The 18,473-nt window shown below is 37.6% G+C and overlaps 1 protein-coding gene across 1 annotated transcript in view; it reads right to left on the bottom strand.

Annotated features, from left to right (window-relative positions):
• Positions 1–18,473, bottom strand: part of KCMF1 (potassium channel modulatory factor 1) — an 84,374-nt gene that overhangs the window by 29,928 nt on the left and 35,973 nt on the right. The window contains exon 3 of the mRNA XM_007948903.1: positions 10,687–10,826. Coding sequence (XP_007947094.1) covers positions 10,687–10,826 — 140 coding nt within the window. The remainder of the gene's footprint in view (positions 1–10,686; positions 10,827–18,473) is intronic.

Raw genomic sequence — 18,473 nt, 5'->3', positions numbered from 1 at the left:
TGCACAGGGAGACAGCTCAGGGGGCAGGAGTCCATGGAGGGATGGACACAGGGAAGAGGTAATTACGGGGAGGAAGTGGGAGGGGAGCTGTTGCAGTGTGGTAAACTGTGGTCAATGACATGAGACAAAGTATACGTGAACTGCTGTATGGAAAGTGAATTTGCTCTGCAAATCTTCACCCAAATCACACACACACAAAAATAATAAAAAATAATTGTTATTTAAAAACATGCGAAGATAAGTCAAATGCTAAAGATTAAAAAAACTTTATAAAATAGAAACTATGCTGAGTCAAAGGCAATGAGAGGCACAAATGGTAAGACCGGAGCCTAATCGCCTATAATGTTTCTAGCTCCATGCAGTTGAGTAATGACAATCTGGTTGCTTGTAGCAACTATATTTTCCAAATCTTAGCTATGTCCATGAAAAGTGACTCAATGGAATGAGGCAATTATTGAACAATATCATTAATATCATATACAAGTAAAACTATGCTGAAGGTATTTAAAAATGGTTACAGCAGTACACTGAAAGGAAACTGCTAGAAATTCAAGTGAGTTCAGAAGAGGATGTGGAATGAGGGATGTCATTACTGAGGTCAAATAGATCTTGGTTGAAAACAGAGACTATCAGAAAGATGTTTACCTGTATTTTATTGAGTATGCAATAGCATTTGACTGTGTGGATCATAACAAATTATAGGTAACACTGCAAAGAATGTGAATTCTAAAACATTTAATGTGGAACCTGTATATAGACCAAGTGGAAGTTGTTAAAATTGAACAAGGATACTGTATGGTTTAAAATCAGGAAAGGTGTTCATCAGGGTTGTATCCTTTCACCACATTTATTCAATCTGTATGATGAACAAATAATCCAAGAAGCTGAACAATATGAAGAAGAATATGGCATCATCCATGAAGAAAGCAAAAAGTCATTAGAAAGACAGGAAAAGAAAAAAAGAACAAAATGGATGTCAGAAGAGACTCTGAAACTTGCCCAAGAATGGACAGTAGCTAAAGAAAATGGAAGTCAACAGGATAAAAAAGCTGAACAGAAGATTTCAAAGAGCAGCTAAAGAAGACAAAGTCAATTATTACAACAAAATGTGCAAAGACCTGGAGTTAGAAAACCAAATCTTGGCATTTCTCAAAAGAACTCAGGAAAAAATTTAAGTCTTGAGTTGCAATACTGAAAGATTCCATGGGCAATATGTAGAACGATGCAGGAAACATAAAAAGAAGATGAATGGAATACTCAGAATCACTATACCAAAAAGAACTGGTAGATGATCATCCATTTCAGGAGGGGGCATATGATTAAGAACCAATGGTATTGAAGGAAGAAGTCGAAGCTGCACTAAAGGAAGTGGTGAAGAACAAGGCTCCATTGAGATGTTTTAACAAATGGATGTTGAACTGCAGGCACTCACCGTGCTATGCTAAGAGATTTGGAAGACAGCTACCCGGCCAAGTGACTGGAAGAGATCCATATTTGTACCCATTCCAAAGATAGGTAACCCCACAGAATGTGGAAATGATCAAACAATATCATGCCATCACATGCAAGTAAAATCTTACTGAAGATAATTTAAAAACAGCTGACAGAGAACTTCCAGAAATGCAAGCTGGATTCAGAAGGACACATGGAGCAAGGGATATCATAGGTGATGTCAGATGGATCTTGGCTCAAAGCATAGAATACCAGAAAGATGTTTACTTGTGTTTTATGGACCATGCAAAGACATTCGATTGGGTGGATCATAACAAACTGTGGATAACATTGAGAAGAATGGGAATCCCAGAACACTGAACCTGTACCAGAAAGCTGACGTTCGAACAGAGTCAGGGGTTACTGCAAGGTCTAAAATCAGGAAGGGAGTATGTCAGGGCTGTATCCTGTCACCTTACTTATTCAATCTGCATGCTGAGCAAATAATCTGAGAAGCTGGTCTATAAGAAGGAGAACACAGCATCAGAATTGGAGGAAGGCTCATTAACAATCCTTGATACGCAGATGACACAACTTTGCTTGCTCAAAGTGAGGATGACTTGGAATGCTTACTGGTGAAGATTAAAGATTACAGCCTGCAGTATGGATTGCATCTCTATAAAGAAAACAAAAATTCTCACAATGGGACCAATAAGCAGCATCACGATAGATGGAGAAAAGATTGAAGTTATCAAAGACTTCATATTACTTGGTTCTACAATCAACACCAATGGAAGCAGCAGTCAAGACATCAGAAGATTTATTGCATTGGGCAAACATGTTGCAAAAGACCTTTCTCAAGAGCTGAAGAGCAAAGATATCTCCTTGAAGACTCACCCAAGCCATGGTATTTTTAATTGCCTCACATGCACGTGACAGGTGGACAATGAATAAGGAAGACCAAAGAAGAATTGATGCTTTTGACTTGTGTTGGCAGAGAATGCTGAAAGTGCCATGGACTGCTCCTTGGAAGTGAGAATGACCAGACTTCGTCTCACCTACTTTGGTCACACTGTCAGAACGGAGCATTCTCTACAGAAAGATGTCATGCTTGGTAAAGTGGGGGGTCAACAAAAGAGGGGAAGGCCCTCAACAAGATGGATTGACATGGTGGCTGCAGTGATGGGCTCAGGTATAGTACAGATCACGAGGCTGGCACAGGACCAGGCAGTGTTTCATCCTGTTATACATAAGGTTACTATGAGTTAGAGATGATCGATGGTACATAACAACAACAAATGGCATCAGGATTGGTTAAAGTGCCATTAACAACCCGAGATACGCAAATGAGACAACCTGGCTTGCTGAAAATGAAGACTTGAAGCACATACTGATGAAAATCAAAGACTTCAGTATGAATTACACCTCAACATAAAGCAAACAAAAATTCTTAAAACCGTACCAATAAATAACACCATGATAGATGAAGGTTGAAATTGTCAAGGATTTCATTTTACTTGGATCCACAATACCTATACAGCAGTCAAGAAATCAAATGACTTATTACATGGGGCAAATCTGCTGCAAAAACCTCTTTGAAGTACTAAAAAGCAAAGATGTTACCTTGAGGAATAAGGTGTACCTGACAAAAGCCATGGTATTTTCAATTGTCTCACACGCATGCAAAAGCTGGAAAATGAAGGACAATGAATAAAGAAGCTCGGAAAAGAACTGATTCATTTGAATTATGGTGCTGGAGAAGGATACTGAATATGCTATGTACTCCCAGAAGAATGAACAAATCTGTCTTTGAAGAAGTACAGCCAGAATGCTCTGTAGAAGCGAGGCTGGGGATACTTCGTCTCACATACCGTGTACATGTTTTCAGGAGAAATAAGTCCCTGGAGAAGGGTATCATGGTTGGTACAGTAGAGGGTCAGTGAAAAAGAGGAAGACCCTCAACAAGACAGACTGACACAGTGGCTTCAACAATGGGCTCAAACATAGCACTGACTGTGACAGTAGAGGAATGGGTAGCATTTTCATTCTGTTGTACATTGGGTCACTATGAGTCAGAAACTCACTTGATGGCACCACCACCAACAACATCTATGCCTCCACCATTATTCACAGAACAACAGAGAGTATCCTATTGTATTGTTTGACAGAGAAGAATGCAATCAGTAACAAAGTCTACTTTTCCCCTATTTATATATATTGGGCTTTTAAGTGCTTATCTTTCCTAATTATCTGATTACAGAGGCAAATAGCTAGTGGCAATATCTAAGAAAGTGAGTAAACGATTAAATTAGAATATATATAGTCCATCCCACTAGTATTGCTCCGAATAAGAAAAATGTATCGAGAGGTATGATAGTTAAGTTTGTGTGTCAACTGGCTGGGCCTGGTTGAGTGGCTGGGCAGCTGGATATAGTATTTCCCCATGATGAGACTGGTAATCAACTACAAGGTGGAAACTACTGTGAGCAGCTGAGGAGCTGCCTTAGGGATAGTCTCTAGCTTATGGCATACTTAAACCCTGCATGTAGCTGTGTTGTTGTTCAACAGCCTGCCATGCTCTGCCAACCTTGGGACTTTTAATGGACTTGAATTAATGGCCTGCCGTGTGATATCAGGACTGTGCCCTGTTATTTGTTGACCTTGGGTTTGTCAGCCTCAGCAGCCAGCAGCTGAGTGAAGAAAAGCCTCTAGCTCCAGTGGGCCGGGAGCAGGAGGCAGAGCTGGACCCCAAGGTTGAGGGGTTTTCACCCAGCCCCTAGAGCCTGGAACTTTAAACTCAGACTTAAAGCCTCCAAATTGTAAGAATAAACTCCTGTTTGTTAAAGCCATCCCATTTGTGGTATATTTTCTGTTAGAGCAGCACTGAGGTAACAAAACAAGAGGTTATCTATACACACACACGTGTGTATACATGTATGTATGTGTATATTAATAAAAATGGTCTTTCAATGAAGTACAGATACACCTGATGTTCGAGACTTTTTTTTTAAAGTCCTACTTTTACCTAAACACAAACATTTAAAACATTCTTTTTTATGCCATCACTTTTTCTCCAAAATTTATTCAAAATATAACTGTCTAAAGTTAAACCAGAAGCTCTGGTAGCATAGTGCCTAAGGCACTTGACTGCTAACCAGAAGGCTGGCGGTTCAAACCCACCAGCCACTCCTTGGAAGGAAGGTTGGGCAATCTATTTCTGTAGTGATACTGCCTCGGCAACCCAAGGAGGGGTGACTGAGTCAGGGCCCACTCAATGGCACCTAACAACAACAAAGTTAAACCATAAAAAACCTCTAAAATCATTCTTTTCCTTCTTCATTTTTATTTATCACATCTGTGTAATTGGAACACAATACCATTTTATTCCAAACATCAAACTCAATTTGTTACAAACACATTCATGCTTTCATTACCAAAAGCACCTAAAAGTTGCAGACTATCCTACCCCTTTTCTGGAGGGTAATAAAAACAAAAAATAAACCAAAAGAGAAACAGAAAGCAAAAATGCACCCAGCAGTGAAACTCCAAATTAACAGAGGACTGTTCCAAGTATGAACAGAATAATTGATTATAACACAGATTTCTAGAAGTGAGGAAGAAATTTTGGTGAGCCAAAAGTAATTTAACTTTTTAAGCATAATATAAAAATTCTCTTCATATAAATTGCAGTAGATTTACTACATTAAAAACTCAAGGGAGATTAATTACACATCATCAATTAGATTTGAAGGCATGGTTTAGTTAAAAACAAAACAGAACAAAACAAAAAACAAAGCCTGAAGGCTTTCTAATTAGTGACAGTGCAAGTCAGCTCAAATATAACCTGAAAAGATTTTTTTAAAAGATTTCAGGCGCCACTCTTAATGGCCCCTTTCTATACAAACAGATGTAAAAGCAAAAGAAAATTTTTTTCCAACATGTTTGTACATCTAATACTTTCTAGATCCTTCATATTTATAATCTCATTTGTTCTCCATTGCTCACTTCAACTACCATGTTTATAGATTTGAATTTTTATAATTAAATGCTGTGCTACTTCCCGTAGCACAGGAAGTAATGAACATAACTTCCCAAGACCAAAATCCAATCAATTATTCCAATCTACCAAATGTCAGTGATAATTATGAGGGTTTTAAAGACACATTGTGCTTAATTTCAAAATCACATTGTTTACCATATTTTATGTTTACATAAAGATGCTGGAGAACAAATACTTTAATTTTTTTTTTTTTTAACTTGAAGTAAAATTCTCTTTATGATGGTAACTGCCATAAAGAGTACCTTCATGAAGATTGAAAACAAAGGTCTACTTACTTTCTCAAAATACAAAATCTAAAAAGTACAACACAGAACATATGCATCATGTATTTAACGTCTAGTTTACTTTGTGCTAGCAATTGTTCAAAATTTGCCCTATTTATCCCTCCTGCCTCTCCATTTTTTTTGTTCTTTCCCATATCTTTATCTCATTATTCTCCCTAGCAAACACTAGGTGAATTCCCTGGAATCTTATACAGGTATTACCTCTTTTCCTAATCCCATTCAACCCAGTACTCTAAATACCAATGAATAATTATCACTGTTACCTTTGTTCTCCCAGGCTTCTGACATGTGAAACAACTTACCTGATGGCACTTGTTTTGGTTATCTAGTGCCGCTCTGACAGGAATATACCACAAATGCGATGGCTTTAACAAACAGGAGTTTATTCTCTTACATTTTTGGAGGTTAGAGGTCTAAGTTTAAGGTGAAAGCCCCTTGTCCTTGGGCTTCAGCTTTGCCTCCTGTTCTTAGCCCACTGAAGCTGGAGGCTTTTCTTCACTCAGGCAGCTGCTGGCTACTGAGGCCGACAAACCCAAGGTTGACAAGTGAAAAGGCACAGTCCCGATATCACCAAACAACATGGCACCACTAATTCAAGTCCAAAAAAATTCCCAAGATCTGCAGGGCATGGCAGGCTGCTGAACAACAACTTGGCTACATGCAGGGTTCAAGTGTGCCAAAAAGCTGGAGACCATCCTCAAAGCTGTTTCTTATATACTGGAAGCCAACCACATCCCCAAAACAGCTAGTCAGCTGCTCCAGAAGATTCCACCATGGTATTGATTGCCAATCTCACCCAGCTGCCCAGCCACTCAACCAGGCCCAGCCAAGTTGACAACAACCTTAACTACCACCGTACTTTAAAGTTTTTACCCAGTAACCACGTCCACTGTGGATTCTATGACAGATACTACTTTTCATATTACTTGGTTTTAAAGGTACGTGGCCAATTTTACCCTCAAAATTAAAAACCTCTTCATCAGCCTTCTTAAGTTAACCACAAGAAGGAAGTCAAATCTTAGATAGAGCCCTAGAGTCTCTAGCTGAGAGAAGAGGCAAAATATATAGACAAGTACTACAAAGTTGTTTTAAAAATTAACTTCTGGCTGAGTACTACTACTCAGTCTTAAAGAAAAATGAAGTCCTGATTCAAACTACAACATGGAAAACGTTGAAAACATTATGCTGCATAAAATGTCTGTCACAAAAGAATATCATGCATGATCCTACTTACATAAAGTATCTACATGAGGCAAATGTATACAGATCAAAGTTCATTAGTGGTTACCAGGGCAAAAAGAAGGAGGAAAGGAAGTCTTTGAGATTCCTGTTAATGGTGATGGAAAAATTTGGAAATGGACAGTGGTGATGGACACACACACACACACACAACTAACCTTCAGTATACTTTCTTACTTGCTATGTCAGGTTATCAATACATGTTTACTAGTGGTGACAGTGGGAGCTGTGGTGGTGTAGTGTCTAAATCATTTGACTGCTAACCAGAAGTCTGGCAGTTCAAACCCACCAGCCACTCATGAGAAGGAAGATTGGGCAAGCTACTTCTGTAGTGATATAGCCTCAGAAATCCAAAGAGGGGTCGCTATGCATTGGAAACAACTTGATGGCAGTGAGTTTTTTTTTTTTTTTGGTTTGAGTGGTGATAGTGATATCCTCTTGCCCACAAATGTTCCAAAGGGACTATGGTTAGAGAAGTGAGATTCTGTATAAACTGGCAGTCTAGAGGATAAATGCAGAAAACACATTGGCAAAACATGACAATAAATCGAGCAGTTAAAACACACACACACACACACACACGCAGGAAAAGAAATGGAGATATGGCTACTTGTTTATGTGAGTATTATCTTCCCTCACCAAAAAGATGGGAGCCAATCTTAAACTTCATACTTCAAAAACTTTCCATTAACCAAGGAATTAGCAAAACACTGGGTTGAGGGTAGGGAAGAAACAAATAGTATCATTTGGACATTTACATATAAATAATATTAGAGTTGATAACATGCTTCACATAGACACAAGAAGGCATTCAAAATGTTTACAAATGGTATGGCACAGGCACTAATCATTCAGAAAGGACACTAAAAAAACTCAAACCCACTGCCATGGAGTTGATTCCAACTCATAGCGATCCCCACTGGGTTTCTGAGCTGGTAAATCTTTATGGAAATAGATAGCCCAGTCTTCCTTCCACAGAGTGGCTGGTGGGGTTGAACCGCAAGCCTCTGGTTAGCAATCACATGCCTAGGCAATACACCGCCAGAGCGCCTTAGAAAAGACACCAGCTAGTAAGTTTTACTCAATCTGCCTCTAGGACATCATCCACATAAATTCCATGAAGAAAAAACCCTGACTCTTCATATCAAAGATTCTTGTTTGTTCACCATTTTTCACTTTAAATGAATTTTACATTATGGGTAGAGACAGAGGTATACGTGGTATTCACGCAAAGATTAGGGGCTGCCAAGGAAGAAAATAATCCACAAAAACCAATATACAAAACTAGTATGGCCAGTGCCTTGGGCTATGTACAGACCAGCCTGGAATCTTAATGAAGGTGCATAGCTGAATACAACTTGTAGGAGACAGAGCAACCTTTTGTAGATGGTATTTACTTTTCAAACTGTGTATCACTATTGTCATGTGCCATCAAGTTGATTCTGACTCACAGTAACCCTAAAGAACAGAGTAGACCTGCCCCATACATATGCTAGGCTGTGATCTTTATGAGAGCAGATTGCCAGGTCTTTTCTGCCACGGAACAGCTGGTGGATTCAAACCACCTACACCTTTTGGTTAGCAGCTGAACACTTAACCATTGTGCTACCAGGGCTCCTTACATCAAGTACAGAGGAGTGTAAACAAATTCTGAGTATTTACTTTATGGGAAGAAAACTACAAGACCCACTTGCATGAAATATCCAGAACAGGCAAATGCAGAGAGACCAAAGTAGATTATTAGGTACCAGGAGCTGGGGGAAGGAAGCAATGGAAAGTTACTGCTTAATTTACACTGAGTTTCTGTTTGGGTGATAAAAAGTTTTGGAAACAGATAATGATAATGGTTATATAATGTGAATGTAATTAATGTCACTGAATTGTACACTTAAAAATGGTTAAAATGGCACATTCTACTTGTATATATTTTATAATAAAAATTTTTTTAATTGGAAAAAAATTAACCCATAAAGTATGCAGATCTTAAAAAAATATAATAAAGGAAAGGCTACTATGGGGTTGATTCTTAGTTCCAAAATGTAATAATTTGTTTTTCATTCATGGGAATTGCCACTGGATTCTCTAATTTTGGATGTGGAAAATTGGGTAGGTATTCTGCCTAACGGTGATGAAAGCATAATACTAGAGTCTACTGGGTAATAAGGATTTCTAAATGCCTAATTTACAATAAGGGAGCCTCCTTTATTGTATACAGGTAAACAAATTACCTAAATAGAAATGAAATCAAAGGGAAATCATTGCAAGTTTTCTCCAACAACCAAGATGAAGATGCAATAAGTCAGGATTCTTCATACTTGTATCTGAGACTGTACAAAAGGAGGCAAAGTTACTTTTACAGAATAAAGGAAGAACTGAGAACAGCAGTAAAATGTTAACAATAGTGCTCTAAGGCTCCCTAAGGCTCTTGATGAGAGGATTTCTGAGCTGTCAGGCAGTAAAACTTGGCTCAAGGACAACATAATGTACATTTGCCAACTGTTTGAACTACAAATCTTGTAACAATGTTATACCTCAAACTAACAGTGTAAATGGGATTGAAAGTAAAGCTACATCACTCAATATTTTTCCACAGTGCATTTAACAGAGGCAGAACAGGACAGTGGTTAATAGGGTCTCTGGCTGAGTTAAAACACATGGGTCTGTCCATTACTAGCTATATTTTCTTTGACATGCTACTTTCTTTCTTTGGCTTTCAGTTAATTTGTTTTGAGTACATTTAGGGGTTTATCAGTTGCTGCAATGTGCCATGTTTTTTTTTGTGCTCAAATTCTCTTAAGTTCATACTAAGCCTTCACTTTACCCATTATTACCAATGGTAACTGGGGTGGTGGGCAGAGATGGGAATGGGGAGGGAGTGCTCACTAAGTGTACTTTACCATTTCTTTAAGTTGGATGTATGCTGACTCCACACCAAAAACCAAACTCTTTGCCACAGAGTAGATTCCGATTCATAGCAATCCCCACTGGGTTTCCCAGACTATATAAATCTTTATAGAAGTAGACTGCTTCATTCTTCTCCCGTGGAGTAGCTGTTGGGTTCGAACCACCTACCTCTCAGTGAGCAGCTGAATGCCTTAACCAGTATGCCACCAGAGCTCCTTGTATGCTGACTCAGAGGTCAAGCAAAGAAACCCACTTCCAAGGTAAGACTTTCTTTATGTACTGTCGTGGGTGCTTGGCTTTTACCACTGGATCACTTTCAGGCTATGAGGAACTTCTAGGATGCACTACAGTGAGAATGAACTTAGTAACCAAAGCTTTTTCAATTTCCTTGAGAAGGCTGCCATGTAAAAGAAAAATTAAACAAAAGATCAAGACTACTATAAAAAGAGATGTTTTTCAGCATGGAGGACTTTTAACCTTTTTAAAGTATATTTAATAAAAGGCTTATGAATTTGATAAAGACTCCAAGTCCTGGTTTTTTCCAAGAAGTTAAGAAAAGGTAGTGTGGACAAATGAAGGGCATTATCTTGTCCAAACGCAGCCTCTGAGGATGTGTAAAACTTCCTGTTAAATGATAATTTCAGTAATTATTATGCAAACAGCACCAGTACATTTAATAAGAGGTGGATGATAGTGAATTAGCTTTATTTATTTCAGGAATAATGTACTTTTTACCACACCATTCAGACACAAGGCTGCTTTGCTTACCACTTCTGTTGATGTTTCTGCGTGTTCAGAAGTAACATGCTCTTGAAGTGATGTCTCCGTATAGCCCATTTTTCCACAATAGGGACAAGTAAAAGACTGTGGCTGCTCTACAGAGAAAGCTTCCCCACCATAATACAAATCTGAAAAATAAGGTGAAAGTGTGTTGAAAAAATTATTTTTTAATATATAAAAACTTGATTACATGGTTAATAATGTAAAACACAAAACAAAACAAAAGTGTGCCTGAAATCTCCACCAATAATCACACTTTGTCGAGGACCTCTGTCACCCAAGAATTCTAGGGCACTGTCCAAAATCCTATCCCCAAACAGCTACAAAGGCAACAGGTTTTTCCCCGTCTTTTTATTCTTAAGCATCTCTCATTACACATCTGGTTATAATTTTATTATAATTTAGTTTTTCCTTCATGTCTGTATATACTGTGACAACACTGATATTACCAAAGAGAACCAGTAAGATATATCATTGTTGTTATGTGCCGTCAAGTCGGACCCGACTCATAGCGACCCCTCCTTGGGTTTCCGAGGCAGTATCACTATGGAAGTAGGATTGCCCAACCTTCCTTCTGAGGAGTGGCTGGTGGGTTTGAACCGCCAGTCTTCTGGTTAGCAGTCAAGTGCCTTAGGCACTATGCTACCAGAGCTCCCAAAGGTATATCATATCATACATAAACACAAGTGCTCAAAGCCAAAGAGCAGACGACTACTGTGACCAACTCCCAAACTGCAATTATTTGTCTATAAAACATATCCTTCATACAGAAGGAAAGGCCCCAAGCATTCAGCTGCTGTAGATGTTAACCCTGAATGGGATACAACCACAACATACTGTGCCCAATTTGGTAAATAAAGAAAAGACTAGATAGTGTCATGAGCTGTTTGTCTCATTAGTACATCTCAGGAAATAAATCTATTTTTCTCAATTAGTAACTCAAAAAGAAATAAAATTGAAAGTATATGTAGTATGCTATGCTGCTACATCACAAAAAACTACCTGAATATTTAACATGAAACAAATACTAAATATAAGTAGACATTAGTCCTTTTGTGAAAAAGGAAAATGGAAGCAAGTGTATACTACATGATAAGACTTGTTCATACTCATTTTTGGGGAGATTTGAACTATCTTAAAAGTTTTATCTGCTACACACCTATTGACTATTATATGCAAAAGATTTGCCAGGTGGTTTTGAGACAGGTAGAGATAAATGTATAATAACGATAGAAATGCTTCATTCTCATAAAAGGCATCTACAAAAACCTAATACCTAAGATCATATTAATGAAAGACTAAATGTTTTTCTCCTAATATCAGGAACAAGATGATCCCTGGTCTTGCTATTTGTATTCATTTTTGTACAAGAGCACCTCATCAGAACAATCAGGCAGGAAAATAAAATAAAAGGCATCCAGAAAGAAAGAAGTAAAACTATCTTTACTGGCAGATGACATGATCTTCTGTAAGGAATCCATTAACTATTATAGATAAATACTGTATAATCCCACTTGATAGCTACATAACCTGATGAGCACATTTAATGTCACTGAATTGTGTAAGTAAAAAATGCTAAACTGGCAAAAGTTTTGTTTTATATATAATTACCAAAATAAACAACTACTAGAACAAAACATGAGCTTAAGCAAGGTTGTAATACTAAGATCAATAAACCAAAATCAACTGTATTTCTATAAACATGCAATGAACAACAAGAAAATTTCATTTATAACCTCATCAGAAAGAATAAAGTATTCAAAAAGACATTTAATAAAGGAAGTACAGAACTTCTATTCTGAAAATTACAAATCACAGTTTAAAGAAATTGAAGATAGTGCCTAAGGCATCTGACTGCTAACCAAAAGGTTGGCAGTTGAAACCCACCAGCCACTCCTTGGAAGGAAGGTTGGGCAATCTACCTCTACGGTGATAATGCCTCAGAAACCCAAAGAGGGGTCACTATGTCTGACTTGACAGCACATAACAACAATACATAGATAGAAACACATCCCATGTTAAAGGATCAGACAATATTGTTAAGATGGCAATGTTCCCCAAAATGCATCTATCAAACTACAAGTTGGCTTCTTCACAGGAATTGACAAACATGGAAATTCAAAGGTCTCAGAATATTCAAAACAATCTTGAAAAAGAACAAAGTTGGAGGACTTGCATTCTATTTCAAAACTTACTACAAAGAAAGCTATAGTAATTAAAGACAGTGTGGTACTGTCATATAGGTAAACAAACAGGTCAACAGAATAGAATTGAAAATCCTGGAAAAAAACCAGAAAACGCCTCATATCTATGGCCAACTGATTTTCAACAAGGGTGTCAAGACAATTTATTTTGGAAAGAATAGTCTTTTCAACAAATCGTGTTGGGGCAACGCAATATCCACATCAAAAGAATGAAGTTGGACCCCTATCACACTATATACAAAAACTAATTCAAAATGGATCAAAGACCCAAATGTAAGAGCTAAAACTATAAAACTGAGAAGAAAATGTAAATCTGTCCTTGAAGTAGACCAAAATATACCACTCCACATCATTCAGCATAGCTATTATAAACAAACAAACACCTGGAAAATAACATCTTTGTTGACAAAGATGTAGAGAACTTACAACCCTCATAAACTGATGATAGGAATGTAAAATGGTGCAGCTGCTTTGGAAAACAGTCTGGTACTTCCTGAAATGATTAAACATGGAGATACCCATCAATTGCAGCAATATACCTGATAGAAATGAAAACATTTTCATGGAAAAACTTGTACACAAATCATCATAGCAGCATTATTCATAACAGCCAAAAGGTAGAAACAACCCAAATGTCTATCAACAGACAAATGGATAAACAAAATATAGTATATCCACACAATGGCATATCTGGATACAAAAATGGAATGAAGTACCAATACATGCTTTACAACTTGGATGAAGCTTGAAAACATTATATTAAGTAAATAAAGCCAGTCAGAAATGACCACACATTTAATGATTCCATTCTTATGAAACTTCCAGAATATACAAATCTATAAAGACAGCCTAAGGCTGAGGGGTGATGGGGATATAAGGGTTTGGAGTTTCTTTTTGAGGTGATGAAATTGTTCTAAACTTAATTGTGGTAATAGTTGCACACATCTAAATATATTAAAAATTACTGCATTGTCTCTTTCACATGAATGAATTGCATGGGATGTGAATTATATCTCAATAATCTGTTTTAAAAAGAGAAAGAATGGTGAGCAATTGATATTGCGAAATATGCAGGTAAATACCACTGGGTAAAACAACACGAATATTATCAAATTACAGCAAATGTAGAGAATGACATACAAGAAGTAAGTTTAGATGGATTATTAAGTTAAAGTTTTTTAATGCTCTTATTTGCTCATGAGCAAGACTATGATTACTTTAGGCTTAGTAAGTATACATGAAGATAGATAGAGTGATAGGAAAAAAAATGGAAAAAGACAAACCTGGACAAATACAAAGTACACTAAAACAGCATAAATCAATCCAACTATATCATTTATTCCTATGAATATAAATTGACTGCATTCTCCAGTTAAAATACAGACATTAACAGGCTAGATTATAAATTAAATCTAGCTATATGCTTTTCAAAAACTTAATTTTGAGACAACTTTAGATTAGAGAGTTCCAAAAATAGCATTCTTCTAGCACAGCCTTCATTTAGCTTTCTCTAATGTTAACATCTTAAGCAACCACAGAACAATGATCAAAATTAAGAAATGAACATTGGTACCACATTATTAATGAAATTATACACTTAATCAGCTCTGCTCAGTTTTTCCACTAATGTTGTTGTTGTATTTCAGGATCAAGTCAAGCACTCCATACTGTATTTGGTTGTCATGTCATCTTAGTCTCCTCCAGTCTGTAAAAGTTCCTCAATCTTTCCATGGTCTTTAGACTTTTGAAGAGTAAACAAAAAACCAAACTCACTGCCACTGAGTCAATTCTGACTCACAGCAACTCCACCGGGTTTCTGAGGCGGTAAATCTTTATGGGGGAGCTCTGGTGGCATAGTGCCTAAGGCATCTGACTGCTAACCTACCAGTCCCTCCTCGGAAGGAAGACTGGGCAATCTACCTCCATAGACATACTGTCTTGGAAACCCAAGGAAGGTTTGCTATGAGTCAGATTCGACTTGATGGCAGTGAGTTTGGTTTTCTGAAATCTTTATGGAAGTAGACAGCCCCATCTTCCTTCTGTGGAGCGGCTGGTTAGCAGTCAAATGCCTTAGGCACTGCATCACCAGAGCTCCTTTTTTGAAGAGTAGTAGTCAGTTATTATATAGAGTGTCCCTTGATTTGGGCTTCTCTGATGTGTCTCCTGATTAAATTGAAGTTAGCATTACTGGGAAGAATACCAGAGGTGCTATGCCCTTCTCAGTGCATCCATCATATCATCCTGGCATCCATCATATGCCAGGTACATGATGTTAATTTGATAAATTTTATTACTGGTGATGTTAATCTTGATCTCTTGATTAAAATAGTGTTGGTTTCTTGGCTATTAAGTTACTACTTTTCCCTTCATAATTACTAAATTACTGGAAAATGTTATGAATAGCCCTGAAACAGTATCTGATATAGTGCCAGAAGATGAGCCCTTAAGGTTGGAGGGCAATCAAAATATTATTGGGGAAAAGATGCCTCCTCAAAAGAAAGCTGACTTTAATGATGTAGATGTAAAACTTTGGGACCTCCATTTGGTGATGGAGCATGATTCAAAATGGGAAGAAACAGCTGCAAGCATCCATTCATTATCAGAACATGGAATGTACAAAGTATGAATCTAGCAAAATTGGAAGTTGTTGAAAAATGAACTGGAATGCATAAAGTTCGATATCCTAGGTATTAGTTAGCTGAAATGGACTGGTTTTGGCCATTTGAATCAGACAACCATATGATCTACTATGCTGGGAATGCCAAATTGAAGAGAAATAGTGTCACATTCATCATCAAAAACAATGTTTCAAGATCTATCCCGAAGTACAATGCTGTAAGTGATAGGATAATATACATATGCCTCCACGGAAGACAAATTAATACTACTATTACTCAAATTTACACGCCAACCACCAAAGCCAAAGGTAAGGAAATTGAAGATTTTTACCAACCTCTGCAGTCTGAAATTGACCAAACGTGCAATCAAGATGTATTGATGACTACTGGTGACTGGAATGCAAAAGTTGAAAACAAAGAAGAATCATTGGTAGCCGGAATATGTATTGCTTTGGTGACAGAAATGACACCAGAGATTGTATGACAGAATTTTTCAAGATCAACGACTTATTCATCGCAAATACCTTTCTTCAACAACATAAATGGCAGCTATACATGTGGACCTCCGCCAATGGAATACAAAGGAATCAGACAGACTGCATCTATGGAAAAAGGTGATGAAAAAGCTCAATATCTTTAGTCAAAACAAGACCAGGAGCTGACTGTTTAAGAGTCCATCAATTGAGCTATGCAAGTTCAAGTTGAAGCTGAAGAAAATTCAAACAAATCCATGAGAACCAAAATATGACCTTGATTATATCCCATCTAAGACAGATTCAATGCATTGAACACCAATGACTGAAAATGAGACAAACTGTGAGATGACACCAAGAACACAATACATGAAGCAAGCAAATGATCATTAAAAAGGAAGGAAAGGAAGAAAAAGACCAAAATGGATGTCAAAATAGACTCTGAAACTTGCTTTTGAATGGAGAGTAGCTAAAGCGAATGGAAGAAATAAAGAAGTACAAGAGCTGAACAGAAGATTTCCAAGAGTGGCTTGAGAACACAAAGTAAAATACTATAACGAAACGTGCAAAGAACTGGAGTTAGAAAACCAAAAGGAAGAACATGCTTGGCATTTCTCAAGATGAAGGAACAGATGAAAAAATTCAAGCTTCTATGGGCAAAATACTGAATGATGTAGGAAGCATCAAAAAAAGACAGAAATAGTACACAGAGTCACTGTACCAAAAAGAATTGGCCAATGTTAAACTATTTCAGGAGGTAGCATATGGTCAAGAACAAATGGTATCGATGGAAGAAGCCTAAGGGCTGGAGGTGCTTACTCATTTATGCCAAGAAACTTTGAAGACAGCTACCTGGTCAACTGATGGGAAGGGCTCAATATTTGTGCCCATTCCAAAAATAAGTAATCCAACAAAATGTGGAAATTATTAAACAGTGTCATTAATATCACAACCAAGTAAAATTTTGCTGAAGATAATTCAAAAACTGTTGCAACAATATTTTGACAGGGGACTTTCAGAAATTCAAGCTGGATTTAGAAGAGGATGTGGAACAAGGGATGTCAATGCGGATCTCAGATGGATCTTGGGTGAAAGCAAAGAATACCAGAAAGATATCTGTATTTTATCGATCATGCAAAGGCATTTTACTGTGTGGATCATAAATTATGGATAACATTGCAAAGAATGGGATTCCAGAACACTTAACCGTGCTCATGAGGAACCTGTAGGTAGACCAGGAGGCTGTGGTTCGAACAGAACAAGGGGGTATTGCATGGTTTAAAATCAGGAAGGGTGTGCATCAGGGTTGTATCCTTTCACCATACTTATTCAATCTGTATGCTGAGCAAATAATCTGAGAAGCTGGACTGTATGAAGAATAATGCACCATCAGGATTGGAGGAAGACTAATTAACAATCTGTGATATGCAGATGACACAACCTTGCTTGCTGAAAGTGAAGATGACTTGAGGTATTTACTGATAAAGATCAAAGACTACAGTCTGCAGTAAGGATTATACTTCAACATAAAACAAAAATCCTCACAAATGGACCAGTAAGCCACATCACAATAAATGGAAAAAAGACTGAAGTTGTCAAAGATTTCCTTTTACTTGGATCCACAATCAACACCCATGGAAGGAGCAGTCAAGAAATTAGACATTGTATTGTGCTGGGCAAATGCACTACAAAACACCCCTTTATAGAGTTCAGTGAAGATGTCATTTTGAAGACTAAGGTGTGCCTAACCCAAGCAATGTTATTTTTAATTGCCTCATATGCATGTGAAAGCTGGGCACTGAAGAATGAAGAGTTGATGCCTTTGAATTGTGGCGCTGGTGAAGAACACTGAAAATACCACGGACAGTCAGAGAACAAAAAAAATCTGTCTTGGAAGAAGGGTAGCAGGAATGCTCCTTGGAAGCGAAAACAGCCACATTTTTTCTCACCTACTTTGGTCACGCTGTCAGAAGGGTCCATTCCCTGGAGAAGGATATCATGCTTGGTAAAGCTGAAGGTCAATGAAAAAGGGGAAAGTCCTCAATGAGATGGATTGACACAGTGGCTGCAACATGTGGCTCAAGATACCAAGGACTATAAGGGTGGCACAGTAGTGTTTTGTTCTGTTGTACACAGGGATTGTATAAGTCAAAGCCAACTATATATTTATTTTGAGGGAGCTATTTTGAGAATATACTAATGTCCCATTTCTCCCCAAACTTTAACCTACTAGTCACCCACTGGTAGATTTAGCCTCCAGCAATGATTACTGGTATTCTAACGGTTATTTTTTATTTCCTTCATTTCTTTCTTCCTCACCTGCTTATTTGTATTAGTACAGGCTTAAAGATACTTCTTTTATTCTGTCAGTTATAATCCAATACTTGTTGTTATGTGCCGTCGAGTCGGCCCCGACTCATAGCGACCCCTCCTTGGGTTTCTGAGGCAGTATCACTACGGAAGTAGGATTGCCCAACCTT

The sequence above is a fragment of the Orycteropus afer genome, unplaced genomic scaffold (assembly GCF_000298275.1).
Source record: "Orycteropus afer afer isolate SDZICR_OR568_19922 unplaced genomic scaffold, OryAfe1.0 scaffold00231, whole genome shotgun sequence".
Taxonomy (NCBI): Eukaryota; Metazoa; Chordata; class Mammalia; order Tubulidentata; family Orycteropodidae; genus Orycteropus; species Orycteropus afer.
Note: the sequence above shows the minus strand (reverse complement) of the source record. Positions and strands in the feature narration are given on the sequence as shown.